The sequence below is a fragment of the Nerophis ophidion genome, linkage group LG03 (genome assembly GCF_033978795.1).
Source record: "Nerophis ophidion isolate RoL-2023_Sa linkage group LG03, RoL_Noph_v1.0, whole genome shotgun sequence".
NCBI classification, from domain to species: domain Eukaryota; kingdom Metazoa; phylum Chordata; class Actinopteri; order Syngnathiformes; family Syngnathidae; genus Nerophis; species Nerophis ophidion.
In genome coordinates, this window is record NC_084613.1 from 13,944,726 (window position 1) to 13,962,173 (window position 17,448).

The 17,448-nt window shown below is 40.1% G+C and overlaps 1 protein-coding gene and 1 long non-coding RNA gene across 3 annotated transcripts in view; one reads left to right on the forward strand and one right to left on the reverse strand.

Moving 5' to 3' along the window:
- cftr (CF transmembrane conductance regulator) overlaps positions 1-17,448 on the forward strand; it is a 104,815-nt gene that overhangs the window by 12,360 nt on the left and 75,007 nt on the right. For both annotated transcript variants that reach the window (XM_061894313.1, XM_061894314.1), the window contains exons 3-9: positions 35-143; positions 2,101-2,316; positions 7,407-7,496; positions 11,592-11,755; positions 14,625-14,750; positions 14,835-15,081; positions 15,152-15,244. In XM_061894313.1, the coding sequence (XP_061750297.1) occupies positions 35-143; positions 2,101-2,316; positions 7,407-7,496; positions 11,592-11,755; positions 14,625-14,750; positions 14,835-15,081; positions 15,152-15,244 (1,045 nt within the window). The remainder of the gene's footprint in view (positions 1-34; positions 144-2,100; positions 2,317-7,406; positions 7,497-11,591; positions 11,756-14,624; positions 14,751-14,834; positions 15,082-15,151; positions 15,245-17,448) is intronic.
- LOC133549155 (uncharacterized) overlaps positions 14,673-17,448 on the reverse strand; it is a 32,180-nt gene continuing 29,404 nt past the window's right edge. The window contains exon 4 of the long non-coding RNA XR_009806036.1: positions 14,673-15,122. This is a non-coding gene — a long non-coding RNA (uncharacterized LOC133549155). The remainder of the gene's footprint in view (positions 15,123-17,448) is intronic.

Genomic DNA, 17,448 nt, shown 5'->3' on the forward strand with positions numbered 1-17,448 from the left:
GGACACTTACAGCTGCTGTCCTGTGGTCCTGCAGAGAATGGGACAGAGAGGTGTCGGCCAAGAACAAACCCAGACTGATGCGGGCGCTAGCGCGCTGCTTCATCGGCCCGTTTGCTTTCTATGGAGTCCTGCTCTACTTTGGGGTGAGTCTGCTCATCTACTTCTTCTTTGCTGCATCATCGTGCTTTTTCTGTCATCTGGCGCCACCAACACACCTCCTGATGTTAAAAGGACAAACGTTAAAATGCACCGACGTCTGTAGACGTACAAAAGTTACATCGATTGCTAAGTGTTAGCGCAAGGAGAATTTTTTAGTTTAACTTGTATGTATGTGTGCGTGTGCACACGCGTGCGTGTGTATGATTGTGTGTGTGTAGGTGACGTACACTCTCGTACACTCAAGAGAAGCAGCTAACAATTTGCATCCATGTTGTTTTTATGACAGAATAAACATTCAATGACAGCTAACGTTACAAGTTAAACTTGGATAAGTCGCTATCATTAGCTGTGTTCGTGTATTTCTACCCTTCTTGAGACGTCGACAAGGCAAAGTAGCTTCCATAGGAGGAGGTGTGAACAAGTTAGGACATAAGTCATGCTCCCAATAAGGAAAACATTGCATCTAATAGAGAATGTCTCATTTGCACCCCTGGTCGTGAAATCTTTCAAAATGAGGGTGGTCCCAAAAAGGAGGGATTTTTCAAATTGACTGTGTTGGTTTTATAAGTGCTCCCCCTCTGGTCAACATATGAACATATGAAATAACAAGTGTATATAAAAAATTTGAAGTGCTCCCCCTCTGGCCAACATATGTAATAACAAGTGTGTGTAAGACATTGAAATGCGCCGGATATAGACACATACTGTAATAACTTGAAGTAAATAATGAAAATTAAAGCCAATTACAAATAAAAAAATTGACAAAATAAATAACTAAAAGCGTACCTTTTTATATTTGCATAGCATTTATATATTATTAATGTTGTAAATAAAAATCTTTCTATATTTAGAAAGAGTGGTCCAAAAGAGGTAGGCATTTTTCTCAGGTCTCAAGAAGGTAAGAAATACAAGAACGTGTGTGTGTGGGGGGGGGGGGAAGAGAGAGAGAGAGAGAGAGAATTGTATTTCAATCCTTCTTGAGACATCAACAAGGAAAAGTACCTTCCATATGAGGACCGGTGGACAAGTTAGGACATAAATCACAATACAGAAATTTGGTCGCAATATGGAAAACCATTGCATCTAAAAGACAATGTCTTATTTGCACCCATGTTGGTGAAATCTATCAAAATTAGGGTGGTCCCAAAAAGGAAGGGATTTTTCAAATTGACTATGTGTCGGTTTTGAAAGAGATCCCCCTCTGGTCAACATATGAAATAACAAGTGTGCGTAAAAATTTGCAGTGCTCCCCCTCTGGCCAACATATGTAATAACAAGTGTGTGTAAGAAATTGAAATACACCCCATCTGGACCAAAATTAATAAAAAAATATGGCTATAGACACATACTGTAATGACTTGAAGTAAATAATGAAGTTTTAAAAACATATAATATATATATATATATATATATATGATATTGAGATATACTGTAATAACTTGAAGTAAATAATGAAGATTAAAAAAACAATTAGAAAAAAAACAACTTTACTAAAAGCTTACTTGTTTTATATTTGCACTGTATGTATATATTTTAAATGTTGTAAATACAAATCTTTATATATCTAGAAAGGTTGGTCCTAAAGAGGTAGGCATTTTTCAGAGGTCTCAATAAGGTAACAAATACAAGTGTGTGTGTGTTAGGTGTGGCCGATTTTAAGAGCTGAAAGCAGCAAGAGTGCAGCATGATATAATAATGCTAACAACACAGTTAGCAGAAGCGTGAAGGTTGCAAAGAGTCACTTGAATGTAGACTGTGTAAGAAGAACAACACTTAGCTGGACAAGAACCATCCTCCTCTTTATATCCATCCTTTGTTGCCAGAGAAATGACCACATGAAATTGGATTTTGCTGTACCTGAAGAGTCCAGTAGATGAACTACAATCATGAACATTGATGCATGTTTTTGAAGGATGTTTGCTGTGTGCTCACTTTTCGTAGGAAGCCTCCAAGACAGTGCAGCCTCAGCTTCTGGGTCGCATCATCGCCTCCTTTGACCCGTTCCACGCCCCCGAGCGGAACCAGGGCTACTTCCTGGCACTGGGCCTGTGCCTGCTCTTCACCGCTCGCTTCCTGCTGCTGCAGCCAGCCATCTTTGGCCTGCATCACCTGGGCATGCAGATCCGCATCGCGCTCTTCAGTCTCATCTACAAGAAGGTGAGCAGATGAATTCTTTTCCTGGACCCTCACGACAGCAAATCGTATTCATTGATGGTGTTAGAATGTCATTTTCTCAGAAAAAGCTTTCGCAATGTAAACATAAATATGTTGTTAGAGTTGAATCACACTTTTTTTTGGAACGGTATCTGTCATTCACAATCTTTATGTAAAACAAGACACATGTTTTCCTTGGTTTATGCATTCTAAACCATAATTTACACTTAATTAACACTGATTGTTATTTATTACTTCGGTACTCTTGTCTTGTTCTGTATATTGCACAGTATTTTGTATTTCTACAGTGTTTTGTATATGGTACAGGATTGCTTGTTATTTTTATTGGATAGTAGTCTGATTATTTATTACCTCTTGTGTTATTTATTTTACCCCATATTTGTTCCCACAACCGCACCTTAAGTTGGAGTCTTTAATCTCGTTATATGCAAATATAATGACAATAAAGTCTATTGTATTCTATAAATAAACATTAGCAAAAGTCAGCTAACAATGGAGCTAATAGGAGTCGCTCGATTCTGCCTACAAAGCGCTCTAAAAACATCCAAAAGCCTCCATCGAGGTTTTATATACACACTAAGTATATATGTAATGTAGTAAAATTCATAATAACGTAATATTTAAATATTTTGATTATTATAAGTAATAATTACACAGACACATCACAACGTTCCCTTTACCTTCAACAACAACAAGACTACTAATCTTGGCAGACTTGATGAGCGACTATTTTTGATCCTGAATATAAGGAGGTGGAGCTACAAGTTTTAGAAGCTAAACAAATGCAGCTGTAGTCAAACACTAAGCATCATGTAGCAGTATTGCTAAGCGCGAGACAAGATATACAAACATAATAAAACTACCACTTACTGTACAATGTCTGCTCTCACTGGGATAAAGACTGATGGGATGTTTTTATCTTCCCCATAACATGAACATGACATTTTCTTCGACAATAACACCTTTAATTATGTCAGACTTCATGAGAGACAATAAACATTGTAAAACGGCGCGGCGAAGTTGGGAGAGTGGCTGTGCCAGCAATCTGAGGGTTAGGGGTTCAATCCCCACCTTCTACCATCCTAGTCACGTCCGTGGTGTCCTTGAGCAAGACACTTCACCCTTGCTCCTTATGGGTCTTGGTTAGCGCCGGGCATGGCAGCTCCTGCCATCAGTGTGTGAATGGGTGAATGTGGAAATGGCGTAGAAAAGCGCTATACAAGTACAACCCATTTACCATAACAATCACTTACTGTACAATGTCTTCCCTCACTGGAATGCCAACAGATTACATGTTTATATCTTTCCGTTTACATGAAGAATAAACCATAATCCTTGCAAAAGGTAAAAAAAAAAATGTGCGCAAACAAGTGAAGTGAATTGAATTATATTTATATAGCGCTTTTCTTTAGTGACTCAAAGCGCTTTACATAGTGAAACCCAATATCTAAGTTACATTTAAACCAGTGTGGGTGGCACTGGGAGCAGGTGGGTAAAGTGCCTTGCCCAAGGAGACAACGGCAGTGACTAGAATGGCGGAAGCGGGAATCAAACCTGCAACCCTCAAGTTACTGGCACGGCCACTCTACCAACCGAGCTATGCCGCATCTTTGCGTGTCTTTATCGCCATCTCTGGGTCTAAATTGGCCAACTGGTGGGTTTACGTCAAAAGCCTTCTACTATCCGAGTGAGAAGTGTGAAGTGCAGTGAATTATATTTATATAGCGCTTTTCTCCAAGTGACTCAAAGCGCTTTACATAGTGAAACCCAATATCTAATTTTTACATTTAAACCAATGTGAGTGGCACTGGGAGCAGGTGGGTAAAGTGTCTTGCCCAAGGACACAACGGCAGTGACTAGGATGGTGCAAGCGGGGATCGAACCTGCAACCCTCAAGTTGCTGGCACGGCCGCTCTACCAACCGAGCTATACCGCCCCCCAAGAAGCATGATTTCTAATCTAGAATTAACATACACCAACTCAGAGGCGATGCAGCCGCTCAATATGTCAATATAGCAGCATAAGCCAATTAGCGCTCTGTGAGAGTAGTTACTCCGTTTTAGCACTTATAACAATATTGCTAATACTTGTTAGTATTTAGGTCACGACATGTAAATGGAGTAGTGTTGCCACTTTTTGGATGATTTTTAAAGGGGAACATTATCACAATTCCAGAAGGGTTAAAACCAATAAAAATCAGTTCCGAGTGGCTTATTTTATTTTTCAAAGTTTTTTATTTTTATTTTACCCATCATGGAATATCCCGAAAAAAGGCTTTAAAGTGCCTGATTTTCGCTATCTGTAAATCCACCCGTCCATTTTCCTGTGACGTCACTGCGTGACGCCAATACAAACAAACATGGCGGATAGAACAGAAAGATATAGCGACATTAGCGCGGATTCAGACTTGGATTTCAGCGGCTTAAGCGATTCAACAGATTACGCATGTATTGAAACGGATGGTTGGAGTGTGGAGGCAGATAGCGAAAACAAAATTGAAGAAAAAAATGAAGCTATTGAGCCATATCACGACAGACAAAGGCAACGAGGAGGAATTCGGCGATCGCCTTCTAACCAACGATTGCATCTTTTGACCACAGGAGCAACTTAAATCCGTCAATTGGTAAGTGTTTGTTTGGCATTAAATGTGGGTGGAGGGAAAGGCTGGATGCAAATATAGCTACAAATGTACATACAGCTAGCCTAAATAGAATTTTAGCATTGGTTAGCTGACAGTCAAGCCGTGACCACAAATATGTCTTATTATAAGTCAATAACATCAACAAAACTCACCTTTGTGATTTCGTTGACATTATCGTTGGAAATGCATCTGCATTGAGTGTCGAAGGATATCCACACATCTCTGTCGTAGCATCGCTATCGTCGGTAAAATGTGCAGAACAAACGAGGGACTTTCGCATCTTTTGACACTGGTGAAACTTGAATCCGTCGATTGGTATGGGTTTGTTTGGCATTAAATGTGGGTGGAGGGAAAGGCTGGATGAGGCATAACGATGCAATATGTACATACAGCTAGCCTAAATAGCATGTTAGCATTGATTAGCATGCCGTGCTAATCGATGCACACTCCATGTAAGTCAACTTGAATCTGTCCCTCTTCGTGTTGTTACACCCTCCGAGAACACACCGACGAGGCATGATGTCTCCAAGGTACGGAAAACAGTCGAAAAAACGGAAAATAACAGAGCTGATTTGACTTGGTGTGTGTAATGTGGTTGAGAAAATGGCGGATTGCTTCCTGTTGTAACGTCACGGGTGAAAGGTCATCGCTCCGACAGGCGAACAATTGAAAGGCGTTTAAATCGCCAAATTCACCCTTTTAGAGTTCGGAAATGTTCTGCAACATCAAGGTATATATTGACGCTTACATAGGTCTGGTGATAATGTTCCAATGATTGTCACACACACACTAGGTGTGGTGAAATTTGTCCTCTGCATTTGACCCATCCCCTTGATCACCCCCTGGGAGGTGAGGGGAGCAGTGGGCAGCAGAGGTTCTGCGCCCGGGAATCATTTATGGTGATTTAACCCCAAATACACAACCCCTTGATGCTGAGTGCCAAGCAGGGAGGCAATGGGTCCCATTTTTTTATAGTCTTTGGTATGACTCGGCCGGGGTTTGAACTCACAACCTACCGATCTCAGGGCCATATTTGCCAACCTTGAGACCTCCGATTTCGGGAGGTGGGGGGTCTGGTCGGGGGCGGGGCGTGGTTAAGAGGGGAGGAGTATATTTACCGCTAGATTCACCATATATATATATATATATATATATATATATAACAAATACTTGACTTTCAGTGAATTCTAGCTATACATATATTTATTCTTTTTATTTTATTATATATATATATATATATATATATACATATATATATATATATATATATATATATACATATATATATAAAATAAATACTTGAATTTCAGTGTTCATTTATTTACACACACATAACAGTCATCTACTCATTGTTGAGTTAAGGGTTGAATTGTCCATCCTTGTTTTTCTAACCATATGCATGTACAGTTGTTGGCAGTATTGTCCTGTTTAAGAGTGTCACAACATTGCTGTTTACGGGAGACAAACTGCTTTACAGTGACTGCTGTTGTTGTGTGTTGTTTTACCGCGCTGGGAGGATGTTAATGAAACTGCCTAACAATTAACCCACATAAGAAACCAAGAACTCGCCCTCGATCATTCTACAGTTATAACGTCATTGGGCAGACACACTCTTTATACACGTCACTCAGGTCCGCATGGAGCTGGAGGGGGCGCGGCCTCCAGCTCCGCTTGAATTTCGGGAGATTTTCGGGAGAAAATTAGTCGGGGTTTTCGGGGAGACGCTGAATTTTGGGAGTCTCCCGGAAAATCCGGGAGGGTTGGCAAGTATGCTCAGGGCGGACAATCTAACCACGAGGCCATTAGCACCTAGACATACCGAATATTACAAATTAGAATGCGTAAAAGATGTGCTCTTGTCTCTCTTTAACGATTGTGAATGATGGACCAAAAATAGTGAAGTGAAGTGAATTATATTTATATAGCGCTTTTCTCGAGTGACTCAAAGCGCTTTACATAGTGAAACCCAATATCTAAGTTACATTTAAACCAATGTGGGTGGCACTGGGAGCAGGTGGGTAAAGTGTCTTGCCCAAGGACACAACAGCAGTGACTAGGATGGCAGAAGCGGGAATCGAACCCGCGACCCTCAAGTTGCTGGCACGGCCACTCTACCAAACGAGCTATACGTGCAGTTCCCTTTCAAGTGAGGCGCTCTCTGAGAGCGTCCATCAAAAGTCAAAGGCAGGATTTTCCTATCGTTTCATGTTGTGTCCACAGAAAGTGGCAGAATGTGTTTTGGCCGTAGAGCTCCAGCGGGCGATAAGACGGGCATCACAGGAACAAAACACCCAGCTGCTTTAGATAAATAACTATCCAGCAATTAGTCAGCACCGTCTTCAACTGAACAAACAGTCCTGAAGGGGGGGGCGGGGCCTAATGCTGTACTTGCAGGGACGCCTCACCTTTGACATGTGCTGTCTTCTTTCAGACCCTCAAGCTGTCCAGCAGGGTCTTGGATAAAATCAGCACGGGTCAGCTGGTGAGTCTGATGTCGGCCCACCTCAACAAGCTGGATGAGGTGAGATACACAACCAAACATTATTGGCCACACACACACACACACACACACACACACACACACACACACACACACAGCTTTTGTGTGGTGCAGGAGCCTAAAACACGTTCCGTGGTTATGCAACAACAAAGCTGGAGGGTCCAAGCGAGAGCTCTCAGGGAGATGTTGAATGTGGAAACACTCTGTCACTCCATTTGAGACAATTAGCATCGGACTGTCCTTAGTGTGTGTGGCTGTAAGTTTCACACAAATGCTGAACCTGAGACTTCTAAGAAGAGCAACACCTTATCTGAAGTGTTTGTTATTATGGGCAAGCAGCCCATATTAATATTGCTCGGACTTATACTTCATTCTTCTTTATCTTATTCTGTGGCGTTTAATACGGGACGAACCGGCCAAGGAACCCCGACACATCTTACATCGATGGAATGGTCTCGACGGTGGCTACAGCGCTATTTTATTTTGGGAACATTTTGTCTTACCACGGCAACGCTATTACGGGAAAATACCCCCAATGGACCCATTAATTAGGTACCCTACCGCAGTGGTTCTCAACTTTTTTTCCGTGATTTACCCCCGTGAACATTTTTTTTTAATTCAAGTACCCCCTAATCAGAGCAAATCATTTTGGGTTGAAAAAAAGAGATAAGGAAGTAAAATACAGCACAATGTCATCAGTTTCTGATTTATTAAATTGTATAACACTGCAAAATATTGCTCATTTGTAGTGGTCTTTCTTGAAATATTTGGGGAAAAAAATACAAAAATAGCTAAAAACTTGTTGAAAAATAAACAAGTGATTCAATTATAAATAAATATTTCTACACAAAGAAGTAATCATCAACTTAAAGTGCCCTCTTTGGGGATTGTAATAGAGATCAATCTGGATTCATCAACTTAATTCTAAACATTTCTTCACAAAAAAAGAAATCATTAAAATCAATATTTATGGAACATGTCCACAAAAATCTAGCTGTCAACACTGAATATTGCATTGTTGCATTTCTTTTCACAGTTTATGAACTTACAATCATATTTTGTTGGAATTATTATTCAATAAATATATTTATAAAGGATTTTTGAATTGTTGCTATTTTTAGAATATTTTAAAAAAATCTCACGTACCCCTGGGCATACCTTCAAGTACCCCCAGGGGTACGCGTACCCCCATTTGAGAACCACTGCCTTACCGCACCTTTACAATGGCCTTTTGCATTAGTTTGAACGCAAAAATCATGACTTTTGATACTTGATACCACTTAGAAGTATGATAACTTATCCTATTTTAGCATGCTAACGTTTTAATGCTAACATTTTTAGCTAATTTAATTCATTCACACCTAAAAAACATCACTTTTGATACTTGACACCGTCTTAGAAGTATAATTTATCCTATGTTAGCATGCTAACATTTAGCTACTTTTATTCTTTTAAACCTAAAATTCACGACTTTTAAAAAGTGCTGCTATCTTACAGGTATGCTCACTTCACTAATGTTAGCATTTTATTTGAAACTAAAAACTCACTTCACTAATGTTAGCATTTTATTTGAAACTAAAAAGCATGGCTTTTGATATTTGACACCATCTTAGAAGTATCGTAACTGAGTTTATGTTAGCATGCAAACTTTTAATGCTACCATTTTAGCTAATCTTGTTTAAACCTACAATTCATGGACTTTGAGACTTGTCTCCATCTTGCAAATATGTTAACAGCTATAATTATAACACGCTTATGTTAGCATGCTAACATTGTATGCTAAATTATTAGCTTAAATCAACCTTGGCTCGGAGGTTCACAGCACATATAGCAGGCCCATTAAAATTACCCCAGGAATTTTCTAGTTCTTCTTCTAAAAAGTTCTATTTTGGTTTCATCTGACCACATGACATTCTCCCAATCCTCTGCTGTATCATCCATGTATCCATTTTGGTACTATGCCTATGTCATCCTGCTAACATTAGCACACTAACCCATTATACTAGCATTCTAGGCAATTTTGTTTTAACCGTAAATCATGGATTTTGGTACTAGGCAGCATAGAAGTATGCACACTTCTCTTATGTTAGCATGATAATATTTTATGCACGAATTTTTGGAAATGTAGTTCCTGTACAGCTAAAAATCAATGTTTATGATATTTAGAAGTATGCTTAATTTTCTGAAGTTATCATGCTAACATTAGCTTGCCAACATTTTATGCTCATATTGTAGCACATTTTGATCCATTTTAACTAAAGACGTCCGATAATATCAGACTGCCGATATGATCAGACGATAAATGCTTTAAAATGTAATATCGGAAATGATCGGTATCGGTTTTCGAAGTTATCGGTATCGGTTTCAATAAGTAAAATTTAGGACTTTTTAAAACGCCGCTGTACTGAGTGGTCCACGGACGTCAGGAGAAGTACAGAGCGGCAATAAAGCGCAAAGGCACTTCCTTTGCTTGCCGGCCTAGTCACATAATGTATGCTGCTTTTATACACACATAAGTGAATGAAAGCATACTTGGTCAACAGCCATACAGGTCACACTGAGGGTGGCCGTATAATCAACTTTAACACTGTTACAAATATGCGCCACACTGTGAACCCACACCAAATAAGAATGACAAACACATTTCGGGAGAACACCCGCACCGTAACGCAACATAACAAATACCCCGAATCCCTTGCAGCACTAACTCTTCATGTACGCTAAAATATATACCCCCGCTAACCCCTTCCCCCCTCAACATCCTCATGCTCTCTCAGGGAGCATGTTAAAAAAATAATACACTTTTTGACTTCAATAATAAATATGGCAGTGCCATGTTGGCATTTCTTTCCATAAATTCAGTTGATTTATTTTGGAAAACCCGGTTACATTGTTTAATGCATCCAGCGGGGCATCACAAAAAAAATAGGCATAATAATGTGTTAATTCCACTACTGTATATATCGGTATCGGTTGATATCGGTATGGGTAATTAAGAGTTGGACAATATCAGATTATTGGATATCGGCAAAAAGGCCATTATCGGACATCTCTAATTTTAACCTAAAATGATTGAGTTTTGAGGCAAGTCTCCATTCTGTAAGCATGCTAACGGTTCCCTTCATAACAATCAAACCCGGGCACAGGGGACGGCGTGGCGAAGTTGGTAGAGTGACTGTGCCAGTAATCTGAGGGTTACTGGTTCAATCCCCACGTTATTATTATTGAGGTTTTTTAAAAAAGGGACAGATACAAAAAACATAGACATCTGAAACAGTTATCCAACGTATGCATCATAATGTTTGTACCAAAAGCTAATTTACAACACATGTCCCCTACAACAACAGCAACACCGATCCAACATCATTAAAACAGGAAAATAAAAATAATAAGGCAAAAATGAGTCGGTAATAATGATAATAGAAATAATATAGACAAAGTGAAAACTACATAAAAGCCAATAATAATAATAACAACACAAAGTGCAGACTAGATAAAAAACTAATTAGTAAAAATTAGTAAAAACTAAACATGGGAACACGACTGCTGCCCAACTAGCCATAATTTTGTTTGTTTTTTGAAAGTGACAAGTGCAGATATGCTTTTCAAAGTGTCAGGTAAAGAGTTCCATAGTTGTGGTCCTTTTATTGAAAAGGCCGTCTGGGCAAAAGATTTTCTACGGAATGAAACGCAACAGTTGCCTTTTGACATTGCTCTTCTACCATCCTAGTCACGTCCGTTGTGTCCTTGGGCAAGACACTTCACCCTTGCTCCTGATGGGGCCTGGTGAGCGCCTTGCATGGCAGCTCCCGCCGTCAGTGTGTGTGATTGTTTGTGTGAATGGGCGAATGTGGAATTACTGTCAAAGCACTTTGGGCTCCTTAAAAAGGGGTAGAAAAGCGCTATACAAGTACAACCCATTTACCATTCACATAGTAGGCTCATCTAATTTTCTATGTGAATTTTGTAGTTTCACTCTAATATTCTTTAATTACAGAGACAGTTAAAGTGTATCAAATGTATTATTTTCTTCTAATGGACGGCAGCCGCACGTAATAGAACTGCCTGCCACTCTTTATGGTTGAGTCCGCTTGAAGCGCTCTGTGTGTCCTGTAGAGCCTGGGTCTGGCCCACTTTGTGTGGATCACGCCCCTGCAGTGTATCCTGTGCGTGGGTCTGATTTGGGAGCTGATCGAGGTGAACGGCTTCTGTGCGCTGGCATCGCTCACCCTGCTGGGCATCATCCAGGCCTGCCTCTCCCAGAAGATGGGACCTCACAGGTGGGAAAGCGCTCACACTACGTTGCCTTGTCACCTTTGCACATTCTCGGCCCCTGGCCCAGTTTTTATATTGTAAAAATTACATGAATTGATGAATAATGAGATGTATCAATAAAGATGACACTACTGTAACACAAAGCTAACATGTTTAGCTGAGCTTGGTCCACATTTTTAATGTACAAAATGTATCAACAGTCCAGTTTTCTGCTTGCACCTGTTCTGGTGACTTCACTGATGATGTGTACGATACTGATATTGATCCAGCACAAATCATTCATACTTGAACCTATTCTGTAGCGCGGACTAAATCAAGTGATCCATTGTTATGATCGCGTAGATTCTGCATGGATTAAAGTGCTAAAGCGGCGTGTGGAATTGTGCCAAAGCGGCGTGTGGAGTTGTGCTAAAGTGGCGTGTAGAATGGTGTTAAAGCGGCGTGGGGAGTTGTGCCATAGCGGCGTGTAGAATGATGTTAAAGTGGCATGTGGAGTGGCGCTAAAGCGGTGTGTAGAATGGTGTTAAAGCGGCGTGGGGAGTTGTGCTATAACGGCGTGTGGAGTGGCGCTAAAGCGGCATGTGGAGTGGCGCTAAAGCGGTGTGTAGAATGGTGTTAAAGCGGCGTGTAGAATGATGTTAAAGTGGCGTGTGGAGCGGTGAATAGCGGCGTGTGGAGTGGCGCTAAAGCGGCACGTGGAGTGCTCGCTAAAGCGGCGTGTAGAATGGTGTTAAAGCGGCGTGTAAAATGGTGCTAAAGCGGCGTATAAAATGGTGTTAAAGCGGCGTGTAAAATGGTGTTAAAGCGGCATGTAGAGTGGTGTTAAAGCGGCGTGTAAAATGGTGTTGAAGCGGCGTATAAAATGGTGTTAAAGCGGCGTGTAGAGTGGTGTTAAAGCGGCGTGTAAAATGGTGTTAAAGCGGCGTGTAGAGTGGTGCTATAGCACCGTGTGGAGTTGTGCTATAGCGGCATGTGGAGTGGACTGCATACTTTTTAGTTTTTGTATCTTTTTTTCTTGCATTTGTGAGTACTGTTAACATTTGAACCAATACAGTACCAATTCCCACTACTTTGAAACTGATACCGGTGTTCAACGGTACCGACGTTGGGTACATTTTATGTGCGTTAAAATATTTATTTTATTTTCATAATAAAATTTCACTTTTTTATTGTAAAATTTAAAAATAAGTTCATGATAACTGCTGTCTATTAGTTATGTCTTGTTGTATTGTGAGTATATTATTACATTAAGTTGCAATTACAGTTGCAAGCCCAAGCCATTAGTCGGCGGTAGTGTATAGTTTATTGTACGTTTTTTTTTTTGCTGAGGCATAAAAAGTGTTAATACTGTAAGTATTGTACTTATTACTCACTAGCTGTTTGATTGTAACGTCCATCTTAGTTGTAGTTTTCATCAGTACATTTGAAGGTGTTGAAATTGCCATGCAAAAGCGCTAGTGCTAATCAGTAGCAAAGCCAATTAGTATCAAGCTGGTGCTTTACCTACGTTGGAGCGGTTTTTTTGAGTCAATTTCTTTGTCGGCGTGTAAAATGTCAACATTACCGAGCGGTAGTTTGTCTGAGTCTGCTCTCAGTGCTGCTGGAGTGATCGCTCAGACCCCAAGTGAGTTGGCAACCTGTTGTGATGTCACATGAAACCCAGGTACCGTATCATGACACCCTTGGATTTTTCGTGAATCGGTGATCGTTAGAAGCGATGTGATTCAGTCGGTGCCAAAAAAGTAGTGAATTGGGAACACATCTGTACTTGTGAGTATTTTTTGCCAGTATGCATTAATTTCAGTTTTTCCTCGGCGTCAGGAAGCAGTCTTTACCATTTAGTTGAATACCCTGGTCTTGTCCTCTAAGCTAGCAAGTAGCGGTGTTAGCGAAAATGGAACAGACAGCTTATATCCGGTGTTTTTGGAGCAGGCCCATAAAGTCTGATACCTGTGTTTCGGGGACTGGTATCTACAATCCCTGTTTCCACATGAGTTGGGAAATAGTGTTAGATAATTAGAATACAATGATTTGCAAATCCTTTTCAACCCATATTCAATTGAATGCACTACAAAGACAAGATATTTGATGTTCAAAATCATAATTTTTTTTTTTTTGCCAATAATAAATACCTTAGAATTTCATGGCTGCAACACGTGCCAAAGTAGTTGGGGAAGGACATGTTCACCACTGTGTTACATCACCTTTTCTTTTAACAACACTCAATAAACGTTTGGGAACTGAGGAAACTAATTGTTGAAGCTTTGAAAGTGGAATTCTTTCCCATTCTTGTTTTATGTAGAGCTTCAGTCGTTCAACAGTCCGGGGTCTCCGCTGTCGTATTTTACGCTTCATAATGTGCCACACATTTTTGATGGGAGACAGGTCTGGAATGCAGGCGGGCCAGGAAAGTACCAGCACTATTTTTTTTACAAAACCACGCTGTTGTAACACGTGGCTTGGCATTGTCTTGCTGAAATAAGCAGGGGCGTCCATGATAACGTTGCTTGGATGACAACATATGTTGCTCTAAAACCTGTATGGACCTTTCAGCATTAATGGTGCCTTCACAGATGTGTATGTTACCCATATCTTTGTAGCATATTCAACTGAATATGGGTTGAAAAGGATTTGCAAATCATAGTATTCCGTTTATATTTACATCTAACACAATTTCCCAACTCATATTGAAACGGGGTTTGTATATCAGATGGGAACACCCCTGAAATAGATTATACCATGTATCTTTGCTTTGTAATTCAGCTGACTCAGCAAATTAATTATATAGCTAACAATACATCTCATGACTAATGCAGGCGAGACGAATGCCACAATTGCTCGTTAATATCAAACTATCCTCCTGTGGTGAAAAAGAGTGAAGCGTGCGGGGATGATCAGCCGCCGCTTGGCTCTCACCTCAGAGATTGTGGAGAACATCCACTCAGTGAAGGCGTACGGCTGGGAGGACGTGATGGAGACCATCATCAAGAACATCAGACAGTAAAGACATCATTAGCATCATGCTAACATGGTTAGCCTAAATGAAAAAGTCTGACCGTGACCTTGGCTCCTCTTCCTCTTCAGGGATGAAATGACCCTGACCAGAAAGATCGGATCCTTGCGTTACTTCTACAGTGCCGCTTACTTCTTCTCCGCCATCTTGGTGGTGGTGTCGGCCATTGTGCCGCACGCGCTCAGCAAAGGCATCATCCTGCGCCGTATCTTCACCACCGCCTCCTACTGCATGGTGCTGCGCATGACGCTGACGCGGCAGCTGCCGGGGTCCATCCAGATGTGGTACGACACGCTGGCGCTGGTCAAGAAGATAGAGGTGGGTCACGGGATCCGCAATACCGCCTCGTCAGCAGCTTCCTGTAAAAATACAAATGTATGTCGTTCAGGAGTTCTTGATGAAGGAGGAGTACAGCGTTCTGGACTACAACCTGACCACCACAGAACTGGAGATCATCAACGTCTCTGCATCCTGGGATGAGGTGATTGATTGATACTTTTATTAGTAGATTGCACAGTTCAGTACGTATTGTGTAAAATTGACCATTAAATGGTAACACCCGAATAACTTTTCAACTTGTCTAAGTCGGGGTCCACGTTAATCAATTCATGGTACAAATATATACAAACAGCATAATACAGTCATCACACTAGTTAATCATCAGAGTATATCATACTTGCCAACCCTCCCGGATTTTCCGGGAGACTCCCGAAATTCAGCGCCTCTCCGGAAAACCTCCCGGAAGAAATTTTTTCCCGGAAATCTCCCGAAATTCACGTCCCCTCCAGCTCCATGCAGACATGAGTGGGGACAGCCTGTTTTCATGTCCGTTTTCCTGTTATATAAACAGCTTGCCTGCCCAATCATGTTACAACATCTACGGATTTTTAATAAAAAACTGCACACACAAGGAGACGAAGCAGAAGAACGAGGAAGTTACAGCCATGGCGATGCCGTCTGTAATAGAGTAATTCTATGTTGTCTGTTGCCATCTCCTGGTGAATGTTGGCTATAGCGTTATGGGGTTGCTTTTTGATTGGCCAACGATTTACGTGGTGTTGTGCACTAGACGGCAAGTGACTCTCGCCAGTACGCAAATGGCAGAACAAAGGTTACTCAAATAGTGAAAGGTAAGTGCTTTTTTTTTAATAACCAGCAAGCACAATACAATTAGTAGAACAACTGTGTTTTTATTACTGTGTATTTGATAGGTGCCATCTGAAATTCAACTATTTATTTTATTTATATATATAAAAAATAAATATATATTGCTAGAATTCATTGAAAGTCAAGTATTTCATACATATGTATATATTTATATATATATATGAAATATATATGAAATACTCGAGTTGGTGAAATACACTCGTCCCCTCTTAACCACGCCCCGTCCCAAACCAAGCCTCCTAACCACCCCCGACCACGTCCTTTACCGATTTGGATTCCGCTCTCTTCTTTGCCACTTACTGGAATGTCCCATTTGCAGATGAATGGGAGGGCCGCCGCCTTTCTTTACAGCGGACTACGTCAGCTCATTACAATGACAAGACAGCAGTAAGGCGCACCGTTTGCAGCACGGTGACCCGTAAAACCCCTCAGGTCAATAATTAAGCAAAAGACTTGACTCTTTGAGGCGGCCATTGTTGTTCCCAAACGAGACCATAGTGAGAACGTTGGGCTTTCTCACAGCAATACGTATATTCCTAAACACACCGAGCACTGTTCTCACGTGAACACTGGTGCTTCGCGGGCTTACTTAATCACTGTCAATTAACTCCACCACACTATTCCAACCGGATTCCATATCCATAAACATCTTTGTATTTTTTTCATTCACTTTGCAAGACAAGAAGTATAATGAAAAAAGTCAGAAAGTGAACAAAAAAAAGTCGTTAAGTTACAAGAATAACATCGCAAAGTCTTTACCAGAAACTAATTGTAACATCACAAGAAAGAAATTTCTACTGTTACAAGAAAAACATAGTAAAGTAACAAGAAACTGTAACGTTACAAGAATAAAGTTAGAAAATCACAAAATTCGGAGAATAACGTTTTTTTTAATGAATTTTGTAACATTGTGACAAACTGTTTTTTTCCTCCTAAAAATCACATTTATACCTAAAATATGTTATTACATATGAAATATATTTGTAAAAAAAAAAGTAAAGGATTTTTTGGAACCGTTTCAACGAAATTGATTTTGTTGACATTTGTAATAGGCCTAAGACTTCTTTGTATGTCTAAAGTGGGACAGCAGTGACTGCAGGGAGTTCTTTGTTTGGCATTTTAAAACTGGGGGTGTTTTTACTGACTGGAAAAAAAACGACATTAGTCCAGTTTAATGTTGTTTGTGAAATGTTAATTTTCCTGTTACTTTTTTCAGTTAAAAAAACAGATGCCTTTCAATGGACACTTGATTAAAGTTTCTACCTTGCACACATACTAATTTCATTTAAACATTTAATTAAAATCACGCAAGATCAAAAGTGTTATTAAAAATTTTTTTGCGGAGAAAATGTCATTAGATTAAAATCTCCTTAAAATGTAAAATATTCAAAACAGTTACGTAATAAGACGTATGATGCAGCTCACTCGTGCAAGCATAATAATAAACATACAGTATCTATTATTACATTGTATCCTTACATAGTACCTTAGTACTTCTTCATATGTGTATATATATAT